Source organism: Podarcis tiliguerta, assembly GCF_965153285.1.
Source record: "Podarcis tiliguerta genome assembly, chromosome: 6".
NCBI lineage: Eukaryota > Metazoa > Chordata > Lepidosauria > Squamata > Lacertidae > Podarcis > Podarcis tiliguerta.
In genome coordinates, this window is record NC_139539.1 from 50,293,295 (window position 1) to 50,320,269 (window position 26,975).

General features: G+C 44.5%; 1 protein-coding gene across 2 annotated transcripts; it reads left to right on the forward strand.

Annotated features, from left to right (window-relative positions):
• The first annotated feature begins 5,704 nt into the window (after window positions 1-5,704).
• LOC310680808 (uncharacterized protein) lies at window positions 5,705-24,358 on the forward strand. Of its 2 annotated transcripts, none has more exons than XM_083447824.1 (5): window positions 5,705-6,208; window positions 18,206-18,610; window positions 20,873-21,187; window positions 21,406-21,572; window positions 22,816-24,358. In XM_083447824.1, exons 1-5 carry the CDS (start codon window positions 6,127-6,129, stop codon window positions 22,858-22,860), a joined length of 1,014 nt encoding a protein of 337 aa, XP_083303950.1. In that variant the 5' UTR covers window positions 5,705-6,126; the 3' UTR covers window positions 22,861-24,358. The 2 variants fall into 2 exon arrangements, with proteins under 2 accessions (XP_083303950.1, XP_083303949.1); XM_083447823.1 differs by lacking the exon at window positions 5,705-6,208 and adding an exon at window positions 7,576-9,535.
• The last annotated feature ends 2,617 nt before the right edge of the window (window positions 24,359-26,975 follow it).

The window sequence follows — 26,975 nt, forward strand, 5'->3', positions numbered from 1 at the left end:
GTACCACTTGGTAAAAACTGCATTGTTTCATATGATAGGATGGAGAATTATACATCTGAATATTCCCAAACTGCAAGGAACACAGTAATCTCTACCTCAGGATAGAGTCTACTTCATGCCATTTCTACATGTTCGAACCGCTTCTCAATGATTTTCTAAGGCAGGCTGGGATGGGGAACCTATGGTTCTTCACATGCTAATGGACTTCAACTCTTATCAGCTCCAGCAAGCATGGCCAGTGGTCAGAGATGATGGGTACTGTAGCTCAACATCATCTGGAGGACCACAAGTTCCCCATCCCTGTTCGAAGGAATGCTCCAAAAATTACTTTTCCCAGCACAGAGATTGGCACACCTTCCCTGTCCACAGCGTCGGAAGAAGCTGCTGGGGCGCCTGGGGCGGCATGTCCAGGGGCGGGGCAATCCACCAATAGGGATGGGACTAATTGCGCCGCCCATGGGCAAGGGCGGGGCGAGCTGCTCATAGGGGTGGGGCACACCACATGGCCTCTGGAGTCTGCCTGCCTCCTCCACTCAGCTGTCCTACAGCTGGAGGGGAGGCAGCAGGTGGACAGTCTGGGCAGCGCGGAGCCTGCTGGCACCCAAGCCACCGCGTCTCTCTCAGAAGAGATGTGTGGCTCGGGTGTGCTGCAGGCCCCGTGGTGAGTGCCACCTGGCATTTTGTCACCCCCATCAGGGGCGATACCCAGGGCGGCCCGCACCCACCGAACCCTCTTCCTCCGCCTCTGCAAGTGTGCATTCCGCTTGTGTTGCCATTCACATGCACAGAAATGAATGTCTTTGCCCATTCCAGCAAAGAAATTAACTTCTAATCTCTGTGCCTTAAAAATGAATGACTGCTGCAAAACCTAAAATAGAGGGCAAGGGCAAAAGCTAGAGGAAAAGACAGGAGCTGTCCAAAGTGATGCAGTGAGGTAGGTAGGGAGGTGAATTGTTTGTAAAAGACGAGGGAGAAATTGTGGTTTTCAGGAGAAGTGGGTCTGGTGGGAGAAGGCTTGGCAAAGGGTAGAAGGCTATTCCAGCAGCAATCACAGAGTGTGGCAGCAAGACAGACAACTCATTGAGTTTTCCATTACTTCCTGAAGAGTTTAAAAGCAGCACTGGAAGGAAAGGATCAAAGTTAATGTTTCACAAGGGCAACAATCCTTTCTTATTTATCTTCCCCACACATACAGGAAGGCCAAGGAAGGCAGGCATCCTGAAAACCACACTCCAGGAAGCTCTGCTCATTTGCTGTGCATCCTGCCCTCCCCTCCATCCCCAGCCCTTCATCTAATTATACTCTAATATGCCTGCAGACAGATCTTCAGTCCTTGGATTATATCACACCAGATGGCTTTATTCCTCTTAACTGGGATGGAAGGAGGGAGCAAAGAAATAACCAACCCCCTTTCTTATCATTCCAGATTGCTTTGTCTTGCATTTTGTTTGCAGGACATTTCCTTCCCTGGATACACTACTGCTTTTATTTTTATCATGTGAATGCTCCTAAGCAACCTGTGAAATTATTCTCTCCAAACATATATTAAGTGTGGAAAAAAGTTTTTAAAATATGAGAATATTGTTTATGTGGCAACCTGCTTCCAAAGGCGTCCCAGCCCACAGCTGAGAAATCTGGTCTATGTAATAGAAAGCACATTACAGAAGGGATCCGCACTGCATCTCCTACACAGTCTGCAACCTGTGAGGAATGAAAGTGGTGCGCTGCTTTATAGCAAAGATGCTACAAAAAAAGATCCTGGGTTGTGCATCACTGCTTAATCAGAATCAGTAACTGTGACAAGAGGAAGTCCATCCCTCTGAAACCATATCCAGCTCTGACAGATAACATTCGCAGAGATGCCACATCCTCTAGGAGCAAAATGCCTCATTATCAATTTTCAGTCGCACTGTGAATGACTAATTTGCACAGAGATAGGGTTGCTGCTTGCCAGCTTTCCCCCTGTGTTTTTCTGGTAGCTATGGGACCATCAGAAATGTAGCAAACACAGCTTTTATTGGCATGGAAATGCAGCGACAGGGGCAAAAACCCCTCTGCCTGCTAAATTCTACTTATAAACACAGCTGCTAAAAGCAGAGAAGCTTGGGGCAGGGAGGGGGTGCAACTGTAACCCAGAGCTATGCTTGCTATGCTTTTTTGCAGAAGAATATGCATTTGCCTATTTAAGAAAAAATGTTGAGTGCCTAGAAGTACCTATTAATTATTAGTTGTACATCCAACTTCCTCAAAGAATGCTGGTGAATTGTGGCTGCTGTTACACTTTATCTCAGGGGTCCCCAGTATGACACCCTGAGTCTCCCAATTTTATTTTTATTTTTAATTGAGAAGGGGGTTATTTTATTTTTTTTGTTGTTTGTAGGCTGTTGCTTGCTCTTTTGTCTGTGCCTTCTTTGTTTTTGGGTATGCAGACATTTTGCCAGCTGAGGAGTGGGCTTCTGAGCATCACTAGTTTTTCTTCTCCAAAATGAGTATTTTGTGGTGCCCACAACAGTTTTTTTTAGATTTTAAAATGTGTCCCTGGGCCCAAAAAGGCTAGGAACCCCTGCCTCTTACACTAGAAGATTTCACCAAGGATCAGGATTCTACTAGTCTAAGTGCTGTATGGTATTGTATTAATTTCTGTCTATACCCAACCATGCATTTTTAGTATAAAGGCTGCCTCAAAGCATGAAGGTGTGTGTGCCTGTTGTCAGTGTCCTAGTGTGGTGCAGTGGTTAGTGTGTTGGACTAGGACCTGGGAGACCAGGGTTCAAATCCCCAAGTAGCCATGATACTCAGTGGGTGCCCTTGGACCACTTAGTCACTCTTAGCCTAACCTCCCTCACCAGGTTGTTGTGAAGATAAAATGGGGAGGAAGAGAATGATGTATGCCACCTTGAGCTCCTTCAGGAAAGGTGGGATGTAAATGTGATAAATAAGCAGAGCAGGGTAACAAAATGCAGGACATTGCCCTCCTTAATGCTGGTGCAGAAACCATCTTCTGAGTATTGTTGCAATCAATATGTAGTATTGCTTATTATTATTCAAAGGAAAGGCAAATAAAGGCTAGCCAGAGTATGAGGAAAGCCAACACAGGTCACAAAAGGGATTACGCAAGCGCAGGCATGTATTTTCCTAGCACAAGACCAAAGTACTGAAGGTTGTCCCATGCCACTTCAATTAAAACTTTGTATTTCTTTTAGGTGTGGTGGATACAAAAGGCACACTTCCAAACTCCAAAACATGCATTTATGTGAGAACTCCCTAAACATCATGTGCTTCCTTAATCCTGGTTGCAGCTGGTCTATTAAGATCCTGCAGTTGATACAACATCAAACAACCTCTCTGCTTTCCCAACCAGCTATAAAGTAAAGGCAGTTACAAAGTTCATCAGGGCTGGTCTGAGACACTTTTGCTGTCTCACGTAGAATAACAAACGCCAACGCCAACCCCCAAATCAAGTGACATATTACTAAAGGCTTGCCAACGTTTTTTTTTTTGGCACCTGAGATGGAAAGTCCCAAATATTTCTCCCTGAGAGTAGAAATGCAATAAAAAAAATTAAATAACTAAGAATTTCACTGCCCTTTTGTGACACTCAACTGAGGCTGCTGCTTCATTCTGCCTAACGGCAAGAGAATCTCTAGAAGTGGATGTTGCTCTATTCCCTGGTTCCTAACATATTGTTTGACATATAAGAACCCATTTATGGACTTACCCTGTGACAATGATGGCTGCAGAGTTCATATTTTCCCATCACTATTGCATCTGCTCATTGTCACCCAATGGAGCTCTTTAGGGTGATGAAGGGCCTCCAGGGAGTGGACGTCCTAAAGCATGGGTATGCAAACTCAGGCCCGGGGGCGAGATCCGGCCCAACTGCCTTCTCAATCCGGCCCGCAGATGGCCCGGGAATCATTGTGTTTTTACATGAGTAGAATATGTCCTTTTATTTAAAATGCATCTCTGGGTTATTTGTGGGGCCTGCCTGGTGTTTTTACATGAGTAGAATGTGTTTTTATTTAAAATGCATCTCTGGGTTATTTGTGGGGCATAGGAATTTGTTCATTTCCCCCCAAAAAATATAGTCCGACCCCCCACAAGGTCTGACCAGATTGCACTCCCTGTGAAGAACCACGTTCAATGACTTGGTGGTAACTGAGGATGCTCATGCAGCGATGGTGGCTAGAGGTGCTTTTTGCCAATTATTTTTATTGATATTCCATAATTTTTAACAAATTGTCACCAAATTAATACAAATTCAATATAAAATTAAAAGTTGACTTCCGACCCCCCGGATGTCTCCTCTATTTTCCTCCCTCCTTTGCTGCTCCCAATAAAATAACTTTTCCAGATATCTTTTCAAAATACATTCATCCCTTTCTCCTTACACATCACCTGTTCAATTACCAATTTCTGCTATAGCTTTTATACATTGTTATAACTTGTCCTCAAAATAGTTGAGTAGAGTAAATCCTCTTCTTTCTATCTATCATAGTCATTCATCAATTTTCAAACATTTCCTTCTGATACCTCTTGAGTAACACTTTGCCTGAGAAAAACAGATCTTGCTTCCTTCCAGACAACATACACACATTCCTCCTTAACATGGCCGTGAACATTGCTGTCTGACATCTGGCCCCATTAATCAACGACTCAGCCTCACTGGTGCGGAGGGTGAAAATGAAACCTCTAGATTTTTTTTGTATAAATATATAATATACATCCCTCCCGTCTAATGCTGCCAATCTGCTAGCGTCACCCACACTTCGCATTTCTCCAAATTTAATCCTTAATTTTACATACAACCAGGTCATTAATAAAAAAACACAATCCATATCTCTTCTTTTCTGTCTGAAAGTCTCAGAAGCCGTCAAGATGGTATACACTGTGGTCCATCCTGTCCCTTTCACTGTTCTTATTTCCAGCTTCAAGATGTACTTCAGAGGCCTTGCTGAGTTACAGCCTACAACAACCATTACGTTGTTGAGCACACTGAACATTGCCTTTTTGCAGTTGGCACCACTGCCCTGAAATTCAATCCAACATAAAATCAACCATGCTCCAACCCTCAGCATTTTAGATGGTATATGATGAAAGCCACCATTTTGCCATTACCCCCAGTGGCCAATAGTAAACTGAGCCCCCAAAATGGTGCTGTGTTCTGGTTTTCCTGTGAATAAATTATGTTGGGCTTTTTGTTCTTTTGGAACTGGCTTTTAGTAATATACAGTGGTGTACAATTTAGTGGTGTACAATCATATTTTATGGGTTATGATTTGACACACATTTTGTAAGATGCTTGGTGGAGAAAGTCTCTTTAAAAAGCAAGTTGTAATTATTAATTAATCGATCAATCAATCAATTCTTGTTAGAATGAACATAGCAGAGGGCATGGGAGTGCACATGCCAGTCCACATGCCAATATCACTTCAAGCTGGCACATACCCTGAACGCCTGAACTGGGCCATTGTTCCAGCTACAGCCAGAACAATTTTGTTGACCAACTATCAAAAATAAGCTTGAAATATACATCGCGAACTCCTGACTCACCCTCGCAGAATCCCATGATTTAACCTTGAATTGGATGGATGAGGATTTGTGTTAAATATAGAGCGTTCAAGGCAGCTACCTTCGCCCTCCCGCTACGGGGTGGAAGGCGAAGGCCCCGTTTGGCCCGTCAGTGGGGTGGGAGCGCACTCGTGGGCGCACGCCGATGACTTTGCAGCGCCCACAAACTGAAATAGCACAGACTTTGCGCTAGGAAATACTGTAGACAAAACCCAACAGCCACAGGCTTTCCATCCAATAGAAACCACTCCGGCCAGTCGGCGGGGGAGGATCCACACGTCTTACTTCAACTCACGAGGCGGGTTGCGCCTGGTGGGGCTCCGCCGAGGAGGCGGAAGAGATGAACCCAGGATCCCGCCGGCCTGGTAGGGAGCGAGGGAGGGGGGCGCATCTGACACGCCCAGGCCGCGCGTGGGCTTGTGAATGAACCACGTGGCACAGACTCCTTTCCAGCTCTGGAGACGCGCCTGTGCCTGGGACTCTTCATAGAAATTTAGCGCTTTCTCCGCCGGTTCGCTCGCCGCTGCCAGCCAGTCCATCCGGAATCAGCCCGGCATGGAGGCAACAACGCGCCGCTCCTCCTACAGCTTCTCCGCCGTTTGCTGCCTCCTCGCTGGAACCTTCCTGCCGCTGCCAGGTAAAAGAGCCTCCGGTCGCTTCTTTTCGTCCTAGGTGGGACTTTGGAATCGAACGCTCTTGCGGGAAAGTGTCCTGATCCTTAATGGGTTCTTGAGATCCCCTAGAGGGCGCGCGCTTGGGTGGCATCCTATAAGTCTCTCAGAGGAGCCAGTACCTACCCTGTGTTTGCTAATACCCCAGCTTTATTACCGCGTCTGATGATCTGGCTTTTCCATGTGATCGCCCTAGATTTTCCGCAGCCCAGGAGACAGTTCTGCTCCCTGCGTGCTACTATCCTACGGGACTGACTCTGTAGCTTCGTTCCCACCCTGGACACCAAGGTGGGCTTTCTCCGCCCCCTTAGAGCGCAATAACTTTCTATATCTGTCTGGAAACTTGTGAGCTTGAGGCGCTGTAGTGTCTGCCCAGACGGTGTCCTTCCTTTCGGCGGGGCCCCCATTTCCCGGAGTTGCGCCGTCGGTCCTTACAAGCTGTTGTGATTGTTGGTTTATAACATGAGAATGTCCGGGGTTTAAGGCTTTATCCTCGACTGATCTGGAATTTCGAAGCCCTGAAGGAGGCGCTTGGCCGGGAGAGAGAGCAGTCAGGAAAATGCACTCTGCATAGGCTTGTAGTCTCGTCTTTTGTGAGTAGTTCTGCTTCACATTTCGAAATTCGGCATTCAGAAACATTACAGTGGTACCTCAGGTTAAGACCTTAATTCGTTCTGGAGGTCCATTCTTAACCTGAAAGCGTTCTTAACCTGAGGTACCACTTTAGCTAATGGGGCCTCCCGCTGCCGCCGCGTCGCTATCACACGATTTCTGTTCTCATCCTGAAGCAAAGTTTGTAACGCGAGGTACTATTTCTGGGTTAGCGGAGTCTGTAACCTGAAGCGTCTGTAACCTGAGGTACCACTGTACTGGGTCTGTGCTCCTACTCAAATGAAGTCCTTGCTTGGATGGATCTAGTTTTCACACCCTCTTTATGTTTGATGGAGGCTCCTTGTGCTGTGCTTTCCCCCTATCCTTGATTCCCTCTCAATTTCTCCCTGACTAGTTATTTATTTAGTCATTCAATTTATATCCCATCCTTCCTCCCCAAAGAGCCCAGGGCGGCAAACACATCAGACTTACACAGACACACCAGACTAAAAGCAGTTAAAAACTTTCTCGCAACCAGTAATCTCAAGGTTGCCAGGAACAGTGCATTTCAGCCATCAGATGCCTGGGTAAACAGAAATGCTAAATTCCGCCTGAAAGTCAATAACAAATTAGGCCTTTCTGTTGGTTGTTTGTTTGCTGGTTGCAGACAAGTCTGAAACTATGACGTTTCCTCACCACCTGGTGGGTGGGACAGTGGTGCTGTTAGGGCAGGATGCTGAGGCAGAAGTCCAGGACCACACTAAGACAATGATGTTTCAGAAGTTCTTAGATGGTGTTGGGGAAATCGTTAGTCACTTTCTGCCCAGTGTGATTGATGTACCTTTTCAAGAAACTAGATCAAACTCCAGGATTCAGACATGCACTAGAAATAACGGTCAGAGCTGCTTGTTTTTATATCTGGGTCCGCCCATATGAAAGCAGGGGTCTGATTTAAAGAGCCTCCTGAAAAGTTTGTGGGGGAGGGGGTTGGTAAATGGGAAGATAATCAGCCATATTTTTCTTGCAGAATGTATGTACCACAAATAACTGACATGGGCATGTGAGGGCAGGTGTGCCATGAGCTGTTTTTGTGGATCAGTCAGTGTAGCAGACTTATTTGCAAGGCTGCTGTCTTCATTCTCACTCTGCTCCCAAACCTGAGAGAGGCTGCATTTGAATATAACGCTAAACCATGGCTTGGCATTGTGGCACAACTGGCCTCTGGCTTGTACACTTTCCACCATCTGCAAAGTCAGGAGTAGGATTTGGGCAGCATTTACTTTCAGTTTCCCAGAATCTCAGCTTGTCATTAAGGACTTAGGAAGATGCTTTAATATGCTTTGTTAGACCATAGGTCCATTTAGCTCAGTATTGGCTACAGTGCTTGAAACAGTTCTCCAGGGTTTCCAACCCTATCTGGAAATGCTGGGGATTAAAGCTGAGTCCTTCTGCCTGAAAAACATATGCTCTACCACTGAGCTATGACTGTACACAGAGCTACAACCTATGGTCACTGCATCTGAACTGGTGGTTGTGGACTATCATGAATTACCTCCCATTTCAAAACAAGTTAGCTTCAACTGGTGGGCTATGAAGCTGGTTTGTTAAAACTGACCTTAATTTAAACCACAGGTCTAACACAATGGTGAGCAGAGACTCTGGGTAAATTGTGGTCACATAATCATCCCAGCTGCATGGGATGAGGGAGCATGCAAGCCTGAGTGCTAAATTATGGTTTAACGTTGCATCTAAATGCAGCCAAAGTTGCAACAAATTTTACCAGACAAATCCACTTTGGAAGCAATAAAGGCAACCAGTCAAAGAGTTATTTGTTACAAGTCTCCTTCCTGTTCTAATTCTGGAAGGGAAAAATAAAAGCAAGCTGTGTGTTCTGCTGAAATTCTGCTTCCCTTGCAGAGCCTTTATGAGATAGCAGATCCAAGAGGTGGTTCAGACAATCTCTGAGTTAGAACTAAGATAGGTCCAAGCAGTTTCTCTTTAAAAAAGTGACTGGGCTGAAGATGCTTAGATATTTTAAGTGTTTTTAAGTTCTGTTCCTGAGCCGTTGAAATGGCTGTCTCCGGAATTGCTAAGGACTCCCTGTGGCAGGAGTTCAAATTTGCCTGCCAGCTCAGTCTCAGCTAACCAATCAGGTACTCGTCTTGTTCAGTAGTGCCTTACCCAGCTAAATGAAGAAACCCACTTCCTTCAAATGGCTTTCAAAAATATAAAACTCCTCCTGAAAGTTTTTATTTTATTTTTTGGTCTGTGAATTTTGGCTTTGTCTCCTGAATGCCTCTGGCTGTGTCTGGGTAGTAGTTGTGTTTGCTTGTCTTCTGTACATGCACGTCTTCAGCGGAGCCCTGATTTGCAGAGAAGCATAAAGCTTAGTTTGTCACAGTTCCAGGCCCTGCTCTATTGCCCTGAGGTCACAGATACACTGGGAGCAGTGTGTAGCACAGCCAACATGGGCAGTGTCTGTCTCCTCCTCTCTTCCCACTCCCACCCCAACGCTGCCTTAGTTGCTCTTGCAGCTTTGGAAATGAAATGGGACACGTTCAGTCCAAGGGGCCTTGTGCAACAGAGGAAGAGACAATTGAATGTAGGGAAATGTGATGGGTGCCAGCCACTTCCAAAGCCTCAGGTGGAAGTAACTGGAGCAGGCTGCTGCTCTGTTGCTGTCGGAGAATTTGGGAAACAAAGTAAGGCTATCTCTTGAAAACTACTGTAATGTTTTCAACTAGTGTGCCATGGCACCCAGGGGTGCCGCGGACAACACTGGCCTCTGGCCCTCTTTTTTTCCTTCCCTTCCTCCTCTGATGCCCTCTTGCTTCTGTGCCTTCCAAAGGCTTGCACAGCTGTTTGTTGCAGCAGCTACAAACTCCCCAGATGAATGGTGCCCATGGGGCTGGTCAGGGGGTGCTTCCCAGGCCCTTGTGGGGCAGTGTGAGGAGGCACCTCTCTTTGGGGCAGGGTGGGCAGCTCAGAGGAGGGGTGGCAGCAAGAGGGGTGGCAGCAAGGAGAGGAGAGAGGAGGTTGAGGGAACCCTCCACAAGGGAGGGTGTTTGAAAAGGCTGCCAGCTCTGCAGGCAAGGGGTGACATAACTGGGCTCCTGAGCCCCACAGGGGTGTCACAGAAATAATGCAGTAGGTCAAGGGAGCTGTGGACCCAAAAACGTTGAAAACCCTGTCTTATTATACCCCCCTTTTTGGTAAAGATTCTTTCATGTTAAACAGAACATGTTGGTGGGGTGGCAGCTGAGAGTTGCTCCATTTTCGCAAAGCACTTCTGGGGCCAGTGTTCTGTGTTTGTGTCTGTGGATTAAATGTGTGTACAGCACAATCCTAAAGCAGTTTCACTGAATTCAGTACTGCTTACTCTTGAGTGAGTGGTGGATGATTACAGGCCAAGTAGCAGTGAAGGGCTTCTAGTCGATATTCTCTGCACCTCTGGAGTGTTAATGCAAAGTGCTAGTGAGGATGTACATGGGGATTCAATTTTTATATAATTTAAAGAAACACACAAATGGCCCATACTCTTAATAGAACCTGTAGACTGTTGCTGAAAAGGGACAGTTCTAGGCTGCAGTTTGCCAGAGTTTGATATTTCATATCCAGGTCACACATCTATGTTTAAGTGTCCTATCCCTACTTGCAGTAAATGAGTTGGATCCGTGTACTCTGCCTTTTGAGGCTGTGGAATGAATGAGAGCATTCAGCATTCTGACGCACCTTGGCAAGCAACCAAGCTATTTCCCCAAAGGTGTGGGATACAAAGCTCTGGTGTGTGTTAGATGTTTTTGCATGGGGGTGGGGTGGGGTGGGGTGGGGAATAGTCAATTAGCATTGGACCTTGTTATTGCAATACATCCTGTGTACAAAGAGTACAAAAAATTATTATTGCCTGCCTTTGATCATTTACCTAAACCAGGATGGAATTGTATGCAAATTTTCACTCCTCAGAGAAAAATTGGGATATAGATTTGATAGGCAGCATATTACTATTTACTATTGGTTAAAAGTCTAAGCTGGAAGACAAAAAGTGCCTTGTTCACCTTGGTAATTTAACCACTGTATCCTCCTCACACAAGCTATGGTATCTTGTTCTCAGATCCACCATCTGCTATATAGGTATAGTCAGTTATTTTTTTTCTAAAATGTTTAGGGGTACATTTTGACTCAAGAAAATCACCATTTTATAGTTAAAATCGGGGAAAAATAAGTACAGTAAATGGACAAAAGTACAAATATTCACAAAATGTTTTGGGGTATGTGTACCCCTGTGTCCCCCCCAGAAAAAAGCACTGGGTATAGTAATACTGACCTACACAATGCTATTATATGGATTAGTTATTTATTACACTTGTATCCCATCCTTCATATAAGCAGCTGAAGGAGGCATACACAGTTATTCCCCAAGCTTTATCTTAAGAACATAAGAGGAGCCTGCTGGATCAGGCCAGTGTCCCATCTTGTTCTCGCTGTGGCCAATGAGCTGCTTCTGGGAAGCCTGCAAGTAGCACCTGAGAGCAACAGCCCTCTCCTCTCCTGCCCTTTGAGATAGGCCAATATCTCTCATCTCTGGCCCATAGATTACTAAGATAATGTATATGGAGCACTTCTAACGGTCTAAAAGTGCTACGTAAAACCTAGGTATTAAAATTGTCCATGGGAGGGTGGACTATACAGTGGTACCTCGGGTTACAAATGCTTCAGGTTACAGACTCCACTAACCCAGAAATAGTACCTTGGATTGAGAACTTTGCTTCATGATGAGTCACAGTTTCCTTTCTTTTTAAAAAAGAAGGTGTTTTCTAAGCAGTGCCTTGTCGCCTGTGCCCACTTAGAGTCCATGGACAGAATATGCGTTTCAGCTATGGCTTCCACTCTTTACATTTTTAGAGGGTTTTTTTTTAAGTTAGAAAAAAAATAATTGTTTTGATTAATCAAGTAAACCAATATTAGGAACTCTCCTTGGGTGTCGTGTGTGAGAGTGCTTATGCTTTTTAATCAAGTGGGTTTCAGCTTGAATTTTCAATCAATCAAATTTGCACATGCATATATTTTTACAAGGCTGCAATTGTTTTCTGTTGATTTCCTTGGGTGAAAGCCCCATTGAAATAATAAAAGGCACTTACTGTTGAATAAGTTTACTCAGAAGTAGGTTTCAATGAGGCTTGAGCCCAAGGAAATCGGCAGACAATTAGCCGTACAGGCTTCTCAGAAGCCTCCTCTCACAAGAAGTAGGGATGACCAGCAACTTGGCTTTAAAAGAGGATTAGACAAATTCATTGAGGATAAGGCTATCACAGCTACTAGCCACATTGGCTATGTTCTACCTCTGCTGTTGAAGGCAGAATGCTTCTGAATACCACTTGCAGGGAACTGCAGGAGCGGAGGGTGCTGTTGAGCTCAGTTCTGCTTGCATGCTTCCCAGAAGGCATCTGGTTGGCTACCGTGAAGACAGGATGGAGGGCTAGATCAGGGGTCGGCAATCTTTTTCAGTCATGGGCTGGTCCACCGTCCCTCAGACCATGTGGTGGGCCGGACTATATTTTGAAGAAGAAAAAATGAACGAATTCCTATGCCCCACAAATAACCCAGAGATGCATTTTAAATAAAAGCACACATTCTACCCATGTAAAAACACGCTGATTCCTGGACCATCCGCTGGCCGGATTGAGAAGGCGATTGGGCCGCATCTGGCCCCCGGGCCTTAGGTTGCCTACCCCTGGGCTAGATGGACCATCCAGCAGGAACTTCTTAAAACTTTCTCAAAATCCATCATCATCAGTGCTTTCCCCTCCTAGAAAAATAGATGCCAGTATTTACCATGAAGTTGTTACAATAAGTGCCACAGTTTTTAACAACAAAAAAGGTGCCGGCACTGCGTACCCCCTGAGTACCCCCTGGGGGGGGAAAGCACTGATCATCATCACCATTTATTAAACTTATTAGTCACTTGTCACACAACAAATATAGAAGGGATCAGACCTCCCTCACTAACCCTGGTTTCATCAGTGATTATGACTCCATTGCGAAAAGAAGGCCTTGCTTCTGCCGCAGAGCTACCCATTGCCACCCAGAGCTCTGTGGCTTTTCCAAGTGTCATTGTAGGAAAGGAAATCTAGCCCAAAAGGTCCTGGTTTGCTTTTCCAAACAGACGTAGAATGGCAGAAAGTTGGGTGAGCAACAAAGGTAGTAATAGCAGCAGAATGACTCTCAGCAGTGACAGAGGCAACAGATGCAGGGTGGGGCATTATTGGCAGCAGGTATGGTGGTTACTTTAACTCAGAAAGAGATTGATGCTTGTCCAGGCTGCCTCAGCTTCCAAGGTGACTTCCACCTTGATGGCTTCAAACAGGAGGTTGTGGGCAGGCTGTAACAGTGATATAAGCTTTTCGGACTGCACAATAAGCAGCCAGCTAATCAGCTCATCTAGAATTGCACGTGTTTAAGTGAGGGTACCGCAAATAACAACAGAAAAACAAATAACTTCTCACAGGTCTTGAATTTATTTCAGCTGGGCTTTGTGGCCCTAGTTTCAATCCCTAGGTCTACATTCCTTGCTTGACCAGCTTTCTGTCTGGGCCTTTATGACAGAATACAAGCTCATCTCCAGTATGTACCGGTACTTTGCAGTGTGTTCTATAACAGACTACTACGTGTAGAAACAGATTAAAGGACAACCTCTTCCAATGACCAGAGAGTCTTTGAGGGAAATTTTGCGTGCAGCTTGCTCATTATGGGTGAGATTAGATGAGTAATCTAACTGCACTGTTCTGTAGTTGAAGAAAGGTCATGTTTGACCAGTAGCTCAAAGAAAGATTCTTCTGCATATTGATCAGTTGGGTGACAGTAGCCAGTAAACAGGAAGGAGATGTTTAGATTGAACATGATTACATTGCTGTGAAGGTAAATATGTCTTTTTAGGTCTGGTTCAGACATAACAGGAAGCCATGGTTTCCTGTTACAAGAACAAGTTGTGGTGAGCTTTATGTACTTTCTCCTCCCAGCTTTTTTGTTTTGTTTTGTGGCAGTAAAGAAATCAGAAGCTTCTGCTTCTAATTTTAAACAAACCACAGTTTCCCATCATGTCTGAACTTGGAACTGTGGTTTGTATAAAAGTTGGAAGGGAAAGCTGCCAATTTTCTCCTCCTGTGAAAGGAGAGTGAGGAGCACATGAGCCTGAGACTTGTCCTGGTCCATTCATGTAATAACAAAGCATAGTTTCCTATTACAGTAGTACCTTGGTTTACAAACTTAATCCATTCTGGAAGTCCATTCTTAAACCAAAACCGTTCTTAAACCAAGGCACGCTTTCCCTAATGAGGCCTCCCACCGCCTGTGCCCTTCCACCATTCAGATTCCATTCTTAGACCGAGGTAAAGTTCACAAACCAGGACACTTCTTCCAGTTTTGAGGAGTTCGTAAACCGAATAGTTCGTAAACAGGGCTGTTCTCAAACTGAGGTACCACTGTGTATCTTACATCTATGTAGATTAGCAGCAATAGGATGAAATATTATTCCCCTAGGCATGTACCTTGCGAGAGTGACAGGTGCTCTCATTTAGAGTATTGATCACTAGCCAGCCTGTTTATGTGGAAGCACCATAATGACAATTGCAGTGATCAAGACCTTTGTGTTAATTGATTTGCATGAATGAACATTTTCTGTAATCAACTTTCTTTCCTTTAACCTCTGATTCTTGCATCTTTGTAAATGTCCCAATGGACCTTAATTAGACAGAAAGGGTAGGTTTTACAATGACTAGGGAGTTTGCAGGTTTTTTCAGAAGTGTTTCAAATATACACAATACCACTTAAATGTGTGGTTCCCCAGAATGTAACCCAGAACATGAAAATATCACATGTTGCAAGTTGGGTTTCAACATGGGGCTGCTGTTTTCAGAGATGTTTCTTGCAACAGGTAGTGCCACCCTTAGCCAGATTCTGTGGTTCACTAGAAGCACTTAGAACACCCAGAATAATAAACAAATGTTGGTCCCCTGGAACTGGAAGTTTCTGGGTGTGAACACATAAATAGTACAAATGAGGTTTACTGTCTGCAGTCTTTAAGGTTACCACTTTTCTATGGTTTTTTTTTTTTTCATTTTTAAAGGTTTAATTTATCACATAATGATTAGTTACGCTTGACAGGAAGAGGTAGCCTTTACTCAGAGCCTGGCTCTGCTTCCATCTGCTGCATATTGCATGAGTTGGCTGTACCCCAGTTTTAAGGCTCAAAATCAGCAAATTGTTTCTTAGTTCCCCAGGTTGGTATGAGACCAGAAAGACTCAGGTAGGCAAAGAACTGTAGAAATGTAAGGTTGAATGTTTAATCTAAGTTCTTTCACATCCTGCAGCTGCAGTAAAAACGGGTCTGTGTATGTGATATACTTACTATACGTGCTTGCTTTATTCTGACATGCTACTTTGGTGTTACTTTTAATAACAGCCTATGCCAACCTGGTGTTTTGGACTACATCTTCTCCATTCCCCTTAACACTGCCTCCCAAAAGATAGTGTTGAGGGGAAGGTGGGATGTGGCATTTAGCTGCAGGAGCCGAAAAAGAAGCAGTCCAGAATAGAAGTGAGCATTTTGTGAGCGGCAGAATGCCCATCTCCAAGTATGTGAACATCCACTCAAAGCTCTGCAGGCTTTTAAGTCTTGTGGAACTTTCGCATCTTTGTCAGAGTTGTCTTTTCTGCCGCTGCAGCTTTTTTAAAAAGTGAGTTGATATGAACTGAATGATGCAGAACCTACAGACAGAATAATTGGTGCTTTTTCAGGGGGTACTCAAGGGAACACAGTACCAGCACCTCTTTTTGTCGTTAAAAAGTGTGGCACTCACTATAACAAATTCATGGTGAGTACCAGCACCTATTTTCCTAAGGGGAAAAAAGCACTGAGACAAATTATATCATATTGTGATGTGACTGCAAATGTGCACAGCTCAGGATAAGAGAGGGTTGGCATCTTAATATTGTACCCTTGAGTGCTTGGAGAAAGAACTGCTTCTGCTTAGATTAATATTTCCACCTAAAAAATCCATGGCAACTATTGGCTCATGATAAAGTTTTATCAAGTGCTTGCTGCATGCTAATGCAAAGGAAGGAGTTCTTTGTTCTAACTGGAAAAAGTATGTATCCTTTTGTGACTCCTTTGTTTTCTGAGCTCAGGGTACCTGCAGTCTTTTCCTCCAAGCCAAATGCATGACATGGCAGTTATTGAAAGATGAACATTGTCCTCATTAGGACTCTGTCAAATTGCCTACCGAGGGAAGCCAAGATGCAAAGTTCCATAGGACTGGTTTATAATATTTATTTTTATTTAATTAATACAAATATAATTCAATGTGTATTGAATAAAGAAACAAAGAAACAACAAGTTTCATGAAAATGAAAACTGAACATACACATACACAAGCAAAATTAATTTCCTCCACTTGGATGCCTTGCAGGTTCAAAATGAGCAAACTAGTTACTTGACACGTATTAAAAAGCACCTTCTCTCATACTAATCCAATGGGATTTGCTAAATGAGCCAGAGGTGGTATGTGTGTGATTATAAAGATGGTTGAAGGGCAGTATTCATTCTTCTTGGATGCCTTTTAGAAGGGTGCAACAGCTGGTTGTTAGAAGGGTAACAATCACAAAGCCCTTGACATCCACATGTTGCCTGGCCCACTGTGTAAAGCAGCACTGGCCAAGTACCTCAGTAACAGCAAGGCAACAGAGGACAAGACCAGCATCCTGTTGCTACTTCTGTGCTGTAGATCACCACCAAGCCCATGTCAGTGGCCAAAGACTATCACCAATCTTTCCCCTTCCTCAGGATGGAGGGTTTAGTCACAGTCTGGTGTGTTATGTTTACTCTGATGACTGTAGGTAAAAGCTTAAATTCAAAAGGCATTGGGGGCTGCCTTATAATAGAAGCTATCTCATGCACACACCACACTCCCCAAACATTTTGGCATGCTGCTGAGACTTGGCATGCTGTTTTCCCCATAAGTCATTATCCTGAGCCTGCTGTGTAGGTGTGTTGAGTTTGGGTGAAGAAGCCAGCCCAGTTGTGCTCCAGCATGAGGGTTCTTTCAGCAATGCAGAGGAACAGCTGCCTCAGCAGAGACCCAAGACTGGAATAAAATGAGTAGAGTTATTGAGAAGCTGTAATTCTGTGGTTTGTGGGTGGAGAGTGGGAGTCCAGTTTTAACTCCTGCTTTTCTGTGTGAGCAAGTGGTGTGGGACTTCCTCCCATGCCACACTTAACTGTCTTGTTTGCTGTTGATTCTTCAACACTGTATGGGACGTACGAGATCCTTCATTCACACTGAAATGATTCTTCTGCAGAGATAGCACTGGCTACCAAGCATACTTGGTTCTAATTGTTTTGGGTTGTTCCCCACCACCAGTTAAGTCCCTCCCCTTGATTTTTTTTGTACTTCTGAAAACTCGGGGGTTTATGGATGGTTGTGCATGGATGGTTCCATTGTGTGTACACCAGGATCAGTACTTAGACTGAGGTCACTATAAATATATATATGATTGATTGTTGCAAAAGGACATGAGATTCTCAAATTGACTTGAACTTTGAGATCATGAAAACTTGTTTTTCAGGGGTGTTAGATTTCAACCTTGGCCTACTGTATTTTTTGTCTTTACTCCTTTTTCATACAGTGTTACCTCTGGTTAAGAACTTAATTTGTTCTGGAGGTCCGTTCTTAACCTGAAACTGTTCTTAAACTGAGGTACCACTTTAGATAATGGGGACTCCCACTGCCGCTGTGCCGCTGCTGCGCGATTTCTGTTCTTATCCTGAAGCAAAGTTCTTAACCCGAGGTACTATTACTGGGTTAGCGGAGTCTATAACCTGAAGCGACTGTAACCTGAGGTACCACTGTATTTTGCAAGGAAGCACCCTCACAAAATGTTTTGGTCTACATAGCTCCATTGTTATCTTTGGAGGTGGGGAAATAGTGCTTCTTCAAATCCCTGACTTCGTAACTCTGCTGATTTCTCTCTCTGATTCTTTACCCAACAATGATCATCAGTGGCCCTAGGTACCTTTCCTACTCCAGTATGAAGCTGCAATACATTGGTTTGTCATACTTTGTATGTTTGAGGAGCAGAGGGTGAGGTTTGGAGAAAATAATTTCCAGTCTGCAGAGAACTGGATGGCTGCAGTGCGACTAGAGGAGGAGGAGGTTAATAGAAGAGGAGTTTCCTCCCCACCCTGTAATTGTAATTGATTTGTCCTGTGGGCTCTGTTCCTTCCCTTTCCCTCTTATTTTCCCCTTGCTGGAAGCAGCTGACCTTCTGGGCATGTGTCTGTGATTTTAGCTTTCCTCTGTTTGTTTTTCCTGCACTAGGAGATGGGCAGAATTTATCGTCAGCTCAATCTGGCACTGTGTCACACTTCGTGCTCCCTCACACGGAGGCTGGCGGCCTTGGCAACTGGACAATTCCCCCTACTGCCATAAGTGTGGATGGCAACACCACCGTTGCTTCACAGTTAAATCTCAGTAGCTCAGTCCCGCTTGAATCTCTGGCACCTACTGTACGCGGCTCCTTAAGCACCACAGCAAGACTACAGAACACAACGCATGTTGCCAACAGTAGTCCTGACATCCATTCACTTCCTGCTGCAACTACAAACTTGGTAGAAGTGAACCAGACCCGTCTGAATGATTCCGAACCCATCAGTACCACAGCCTGGGTTAATTCCAGTACAAATGTTACGGCTACAGAGCCCTCTCAGCCAAAGGACGTACAAGGTAAGACTTGGTAGTAGTCAACCACTTCCCATGGAATGTAGCTTAATTCTCAAGCAACTTGGGTTGTGTACACACAACATTTTGTTCTGCAATCAAAGGAGACTGAATGCTTGCGTTGTTTTTTTCTATATAGTCCTTGCACAATCTAGATCTACTGCCTATTTTTATTTCCCTGAAAAGTATTTCTTGAGAAACTGGTTTCATTCCAAAACTAAAAGCTCATTGTGGATTGATTCTGCAATACCTCACAGTGTGTCCATTTGAAACAAGATGTAGGCAATCCTGGCAGTGGGGGTTGTATCCATACCTGCCCAATTATGTTATGGGTGTGCATACACCAAGACTGCAATCATTGCTTCCTTCTTCAATCACCTGGGGCATGTGTGGGGAGGAAAACATATAGATAGCCTAATCAAGGGGAGGGTTTTCACCTACCCCTGTAGATTGAAAGCCACATGTTGAGGACAAGCATAAATGATTCTCAACGGAGAAACACTACATATCTGTGCTACAAATGGGTTAGTGAGTGCACAGCCTTGGATAGACTTTTCAATTGACTTTATTAGGTGGAATACCTCAGAAAGTTTTTTGGCTCTAGTTGTTGTTGTTTAGTCGTTTAGCCGTGTCCGACTCTTCGTGACCCCATGGACCAGAGCACACCAGGCTCTAGTACCTTATCCTATACCTGCCCAAATTGGAGTGGAGAGAATAGAACACAATCTGAGTAGAACTCCCAAGTGCCTGGAATCATACTTAGATGTTTCTATAACCTAGGCATAAATATTACCTCTTCGATGACAATTATAGTTCTGTTAACACAGGATATTTATTCAATCCCTCATGTAAACTTCAATACACTTTGAAAACCTTGCAGTTTTTCATAAAATGGAAGGCAGGTAATTCTGGGTTGTTGTCAAGGGGTAAATGGAGAACAGAAAGTCAGACATCTGGGCAAATGCCTTGCTCCATATATATAAAAAGTTATGACATAACAAATTGGTATAATTTGGATATGCAGTGAATTAAAATATAAACAAGGAACCACAGAAAGAGGGAGAGAGGAGTCTAAATATGTAAATGATTGTCTGCAAAGTAAATTTATATTTATTTTGTATATTGTAAAAGCTTGTAAGTGTATTTTTTAAAAAGTTATGGCATTGTAACAAAAACAGGGAAAGTTATTTTCACCTTTCTTCAAAGGATGAGAAAATCACAGCAAGATGTGCTGCAGGGTTCTATATGATTAGCAGGAACCATTCCATACTGGGAGTCCTGGTGTCCATGAAGGCAGAAGTCTTTCTCTGATTGTTCTTTGACTACTTTTTATTGGTTTTGGCGGCTTCAGGATAAAGAGCAGTTTCTCTCAGGGAACAATTGTTGACAGTGGGAGGAGGGGAAAGCTCTGTGTCTGATGCGTCAGAAACAAATGATGCAAAACACATATTGACATAGGCATGGATCTGTAGGCACCTATCTCTGATGTGTTTGGGCAGGCAATTGATTGCTGATGCTGTAACGCTTCAAGAGATTCCTCTATGCACCATGCAGTGGGGCTTGCCTTTGAACTTCCTTTTCCTGTAGAGGGTACACTATGCTAATTCACCTTCCCCCGCCCCCTTGGGCCACATGATAAAAGAAGAGCTAGGCTGTGTACACGCCATATATTTAAAGCACATCCCCACCACCCAAGAATCCTGTGAACTGCATTTGAGGGTGCTAGGAATTGTAGCTCTGTGGGGGCAAACTACAGCTCCCATGATTCTCTGAGGGGGGATGATCTCTGACCCCTGGCTTGTCTGATAGAATTGAAGTATGTTTGGAACTAAAGATTTGGTTTCTAGGATTTCATTCAGAACCCTCTTCTAATTATTTTGTGTAGATCAGTTAGGATTCACTTTAGCTGTCTCAATTTGCACCCTAAGATTTCCAGGCTCTACAGCTTGAAAACCCAGATTTTGCCAACTGACTAACCTAAGAACAGATATTTTCTGCACAACATGTCTCAGAAAGCTTGCTATTGTAAGACAAACTATGGCAAAGGGCTATGAGTATCCACTAGTGTGTTTCAGCCATTGATGTAAATCTCTTTGCAAGCTTGGTATACTTTGTTCTGGACTCTGGATCTGCTCCATCCATGTCCTAGAATTGTAGTAATAGAGAGGCAATGATCATGCTGGATTATTTTCATTTGTTCTTGCACATCAAAGACCCAGGATCCTCGCTTGATTCACTTGTGGGTGTCTCTCTTGTCTCTTTCTCCAGGGCCGACATCTCCTTCCCAGCCAAAATCTTCCACACTCATCACCTCGGGGCCTACAGAAGGGAGACCAGAAACTATGTCGGTGGCAAACCGTAATGCTATCACAGAGGGGAGCAGTGCCGAGTCCACCTTCGCTCCAAATGCAACTGATACGGATGGAAGAGTGCTCACAGCGAGTGCCTCTAGCACTACCATATTAACACCAGGCATTGTCTCCTCCACACTCACTTCTCCCAGAGTCCCACCAGTGGAAACAGAGCAACCAGCTAACCACGTGCAGAAGAAGGCCTCTACCACAGACGTAGGAGATGGCGAAGGTACTCACTTGGAGCTCTTATTCCATGCAGGTAGAAACAAGGATAGAGAGTAGTTTGGGAACTAGATATATAGTGGAGGTGAAGGTATATAAAAATGTTTTTGCGACAGAACAAGTTTTGACTTTTGAAGTGCCTAGTAGTTGTATGGAATTGCCATTCTGAGCTGGGAGCGATAATCCATGTTTGGCTGTCTGACTTTTCCCTCCCCCTTCCTGCAGACCTACCTAGTATACCAGAAGCCAGCCCAATAGGTGAGGACCCTCTGGTGATTGCAGTCATCTTCATCTTCATTGTGACAGTGGGGATCCTGGCTCTTATGGGGTTCTTGCGGTACCGACAGCGCAGTGGCCAGCTGCAGTTCCGGCGGCTCCAGGATTTGCCTATGGTTTGTGCCCTCGATTAATCCTCCTCGGTTAGACCTGGACTTCACAGGCTCTTATTAGAAGATAGGAAGCTAATCAATGATCTGACTTGGCAGAAGGCAGTCTAGCTCAACCCTAACTGGCAGTGGCTTTCCAGGGTTTCAGACTTTGGTCTCTCCCAGCCCAACAGGAGGTGGCAGGGATTGAACATGAGGTCTTCTGCATTCAAAGCAGATGTCCTACCATGGAGTTATGGCCATTTTCCTTCCTCTGCCTTGAGTGCCCTGCTCTGAAACTAAGGTTTTTTAAAAATATACTTTTCAAATATCATGATCAGAATGCATTTGAAAAGCATATAGGCTCCATAGTGTTCGTCAACCCTAACTAGGGTAGCATTCAAGTGTAACCTTTTGTGAAGGATTCAATTGGAGCTGGGAGGAAAACATCTCTAGTGTCTTCTACTCCATCCTTAAGGGTGATAATTGGATGAAAGACCTCCAGACCACATGGGGGTACCATTTCGGGGGAGGGGGGGCTAGAAAATGGCACCATAGATTCCCCCCCATAGTAAGAGTGACAAAGGTTAGACCCCCCCCCCCAATTTAAGTTGAATGAGCTCTCCAGCTGTGGGCCTTCACATTAGGGCATCTCACCTGGAGCATGGCCTAGATGCCAGTACACAATAAATCTTATCCGTCTGCCTCTCCTGAGGCTTCCCATCTCTTTCAAATACGTCAGTAGTCTGATAACAGCAAGAAGGTTACTTCAGAGTGTCTGTGGAATGGGGCAAGTCATAGAGTGCATATTTGTATACCTGAAGGAGCATCTCCACTCCCATCATTCAGCCCAGACACAGAGATCCAGCTCTGAGGGCCTTCTAGTGGTTCCCTCATAGCGTGAAGTGAGGTTGCAGGGAACCAGGAAGAGGGTCTACTCAGTAGTGGCGCCCGCCATGTGGAATGCCCTCCCTTCAGATGTCAAGGAAATAAATAACTCTTTGACTCTTAGAAGACTTCAGGGAAGTTTTTAATGTTTGATGTTTTATTGTGTTTTTAATATTTTGTTGGGAGCTGACCAGAGTGGCTGGGGCAACCCAGTCGGAAGGGCAACATATAAATAAAATTGCTGCTAGTGCTACTACTACTACTTGAGGCCTGGGCAGAGGGCCTGTGTGCACTGCTTGCTTTTATGCCCTTCACCTACTTCTGCTCCTTCAGGCCTGTGCAAAATTAACAAGGTCTCCCTTTCCCCCCTTTTTGCTTACAGGATGACATGATGGAGGACACACCTCTTTCCCTCTACAGTTACTAAGCAGTTGGAAGACAATTTTCCTATTGTGATTCTGATTCTGACCAGCCAAGGGAGGCGTAAAGGCTTCTGACCGGGAAGAGCATCCCCTGCAAGATGCTGTCCTGATTTCCCATGACTATAAAGTTGTGAGTCAGCTGACTTGGTCTACAAAGAGACTTGTTTTTTCTTTCTTTTTTGGGAATTGGCACCAGCCTGACCTAGTCCTTTCCCTTGTACCTTTGTGCTCCATGTGCCTTGTGTTCAGAGCCATACATCTCTCGGGGAAATGGACTTTCGTCCAGTGACCGCCCTAACTCTTGTTCACATTGCCAAGGCAGGCCTTGCTTGGATTTTGAAGAGCTGCACTGTGGGATTCTTGCACAAGAAGTGAAGCCGCCGTGGGGGCGAGTCGGCCCAGCGCAAAACCGCGGAGTATGTTACATGTGAAAGGAGATGCAACCCAACTGTGATTTGGAGGACTAGTTGGCTCCTTCCTTGAGTTTTACATATATACTTTTAAATTGCACTTCTATTTACACTTTTTATCAATCGGATCCAAAGGTGTTCCAGAGGGTCTAGCAGGAAAACAAGGAGCAGTGACCCCATATCTGCTATAAGAGCCCTGATCCACCAGACCAAAAATCCATTCAGCCCATCATTCTGCTTCCCATATTGATCAGTCACAAGCCTCCAGGAACCTTGCAAACAGGGTTTGAAGACAGTAACCCTGACCCAAAGTTGTTCCCTAGCAAATGGTCTTCAAGGATATTGCATAGCCTTATTGCTGCGGAAGATGTGCTCCGGCCCCCCGATTATTGCTGTATTTCAGTGGGAATAAAAGCAGTTTTGATTCAGACAACACTGTTTGGGGAAGCAGTTTATTTTTGGAGTTTCTCCAGAAAATTCTGCCACTGTTCTTGGTACCAAGGTGTGGCACAGGAGATGCCCAGCAATTATACCAGCCCAGTTGTGCCCAGACGCTTGTCCAACAACAGCTCAGATCAATAGGACACATATGTGTTCTCAATGCTGCCACTGGAAGCTGTATCTAACTGTTGTATCGCTTGCTTGTTTGTTAGATTCATATTTAAATAGTCCTGGCAACCGTCTTCGTGTGGACTCTTGGCAGTTACCTCCTGCTGTTTGCACAGAGCGTTCATTCCCCACCTTGTCCTCTCCTGTTACTTCTTTACCCGCTAATCCTAGAGGAATTGCTTGTGCCTTGTTTGGATGAAGAAATCTAGAACCAAAGATGGGGCAGACCAATTAAGCTGCAGTGTCCCTTTTATGTCTGCATAGGAGTGTACCTTTTACTTCTTCATTTAAAATTCTCTTTATTCCACCCTGTATCCTCTTTTCTCCAGCTGTTTTCTGTTTCTCCCGTTCTGTTTCCCCTCACTTCCTCCACCTGACATCTCTCATTTACATCTTTAGCCTTCTGAAGGCTTTTCTAGAACATAACACCTTTGTGTTTGGACTGTTGTTTGTGGGTCTACAAATAAATTGGTTTTCCTCTAAATAGGCTTATTTCCTTTCTTGCTTGAAGCTTCTCAAGTTGTTAGTTGGATGAGATAGGAGCCTTTGCTCGGGTTTTCTGCAACACCCCCAATTTGCATCCCAGCAAACTGGAGGAATTATGTTGCTGCTTCCCCTTCACACGCCTGTATAAAATAAGGAACAGCATAGATTATTCAAAGAAGAGCTAGAGAGAGCACGCCAGGAACAAAGAAAAAGCTCTAAAGGTTACTCTTTAAATCCTTACATACACCATCTGATTTGTAAAAGGGAATTTTTATTCAGTGGGCAATCATGCAGGGGAATCTCACTGTGGCTAAAGGGACTAGTTCTAAGAACTTGGGTTTTTCTTGATCCATCATTCCAAGATAGGGGTACCCCAAACATTTATCTAGTTAGGAAAGCTAACTCTGATGGACGTTTGAGTACCTCCACAGTTAAAACGCAAGGAGTCACGCCCTTGGGCTTTTCAAAGGCCTGCAGAAAGTTGAGTATTCCATGTGATGCCGCTAAGAAAGGGGTTGCTCAAATGCTCCCCCTGAAGTCTGCAGAACTGCTCTAGAAGTGAGTAGGACTTGTAGCCACAACTGATGGACTAATGCAGATAAAACCCCAACAAGCCTGAAAGATGCTGATAGTGTGATTCAGGTTTGTTTTGTCTGAAGTCTGTGCCACTGAGATTAATAGGGCTCACTCTAATGTGTGTCAAGGACTGCAGCCCTGCTTGCTAGATAACTGTTAGGCAGGAAGCACATTCATAGAATTGTAGAGTTGGAAGGGACCCCAAGGGTCATCTACCCCAACCCCCTGCAATGCAGGAATCTCAGCTAAAACATCTATGACACACGGAGACAACATTTGCTTACTGATCGATGCAGGCTCAGTACACAACCCAAAGTCCTTGCACTAACCCTAACAGTACGTTCACTAAAATAAAACTGTATTTTCAAGGCCTGCAGGCAAGGGGGATGCCGAGACATACGAGTCTGCAGGGAGGCTATTTCATACTCTGTCCTGCTAAATGTGTGTGTGTGTGTGAGAGAGAGAGAGAGAGAGAGAGAGAAAGAGAGAGAGAGAGAAAGAGAGAGAGAGAGAGTCTCATCCCCTCCCTCTGTTTTCAGTGAAGTTCCTGGGCAGGCTTGCCTCAGAGACTTCTGCCCCTGCAAAGCTGCACCCTTCTGCTTTGCAGCTGAATGAATGTTAACACTGCAGTTCCCCAGGGGCTAGCCCCCAAAAGATATTTGAGGTTTCGTTGCACAAGCAAGGAGTCTGTTTGACAGAGCCACAATGGGCAGCGTGCCAGATCCTTATAGGTCCCTTTGAAGGCAGCACAAGCCTTTGATAGCTCCTCTGGGTTGTTGCTTTTTTCACCATTCCAGGCTGCATAATTATGTTCATTACGAAGAGGCTAGAAATCAATCTCGGCGGCTTACCTTTGAAGCTAGAAAATGGGTGGGGCACAAACCCAGATAAAAAGAAACCTAAGCCAAGCCACTTCCTTGTGGGAGTGTGCGTTCATGTGTCTGTGGTCAAACAATAAAATAGTGTCCATATTTATATGCTGTATGGTGTCTATAAAGCCAGCCAGAGCTGAAGCTAGTTTTTTTCTGAAAGGTCCCAGACTCTTAATGGCCAGTGGAAGAGTTTGTCAGCAAAGCGAGTTCCATGCTATGTAATGAATGAGGGTGGGTGGAACTAACAATGTACAAGGCAGCAATCCTACCCCCAATTTTCTGGGCACAAGGCACACTGAACTCAACAGAACTTGCTTTTGCATAGGCACACACACAGGAGTGTGCTGCAATGTATTACATTAGTGTGAGTCAACTACAGCAGTGCAGGTGAACTTGGACTTCAGGTATATCTAGAGCAGGGGTTGCCAGTCTTTATGGGTACAAATGCAAACTGGTGAAACTTTTGTTGCCCATCTTGAAGGGGAGATGTTTAAGAACCATGTGCTCTTTAAAGTAGTAGTATAAAAGCAGAACAACACAACACATAGGGCTGAACAGCCCATTCCATTTTACATTATTCATGCATTACAGATGCAGGGAGTCAGGAGCAACTGTGACTTCCTATTGTATGTACACATGGCAGCAAAATGTTCATCACTATATAATGTGTGAAGCAGGCCTGAGCTGTTGCTCTGGAAAAAAATGTAGTTTGGGCTTAAAGTAACATTACCGCACTGTTAGTTTACAGGCAGCGCTGGCCAGACATATTTTGTCAAGCCAAGTGACTGCCCTGAACAAGCCCATCTTTGTATCCTACCAGCCCTGCATCATAGTGCAAGGGATTGTGGACCACCCCTTTTTACACACTGCCCCTTTAGCATCCCTGCAACTCTCACCATTCCAACTACGTGATTTGCTTGTGTGATCAGGCTATATTCACTGCCAAAATGAAGAGGTGTCATTTGGGAGCTCCTTAAGTACTTTGGTCTCTAGAAGCATTGATTTGAGATTCAATTTGCAGAGAGAGAGATGCAGTTGAGAAAGTTGTTTATAATAATAATAAATAAATTTTTATTTATACCCCGCCCTTCCCGGTTCAGAAAACTGGGCTCAGGGCGGCTAACAATAAATTTAAAACACTTACCGTAATTGATGCAACAAAAAATA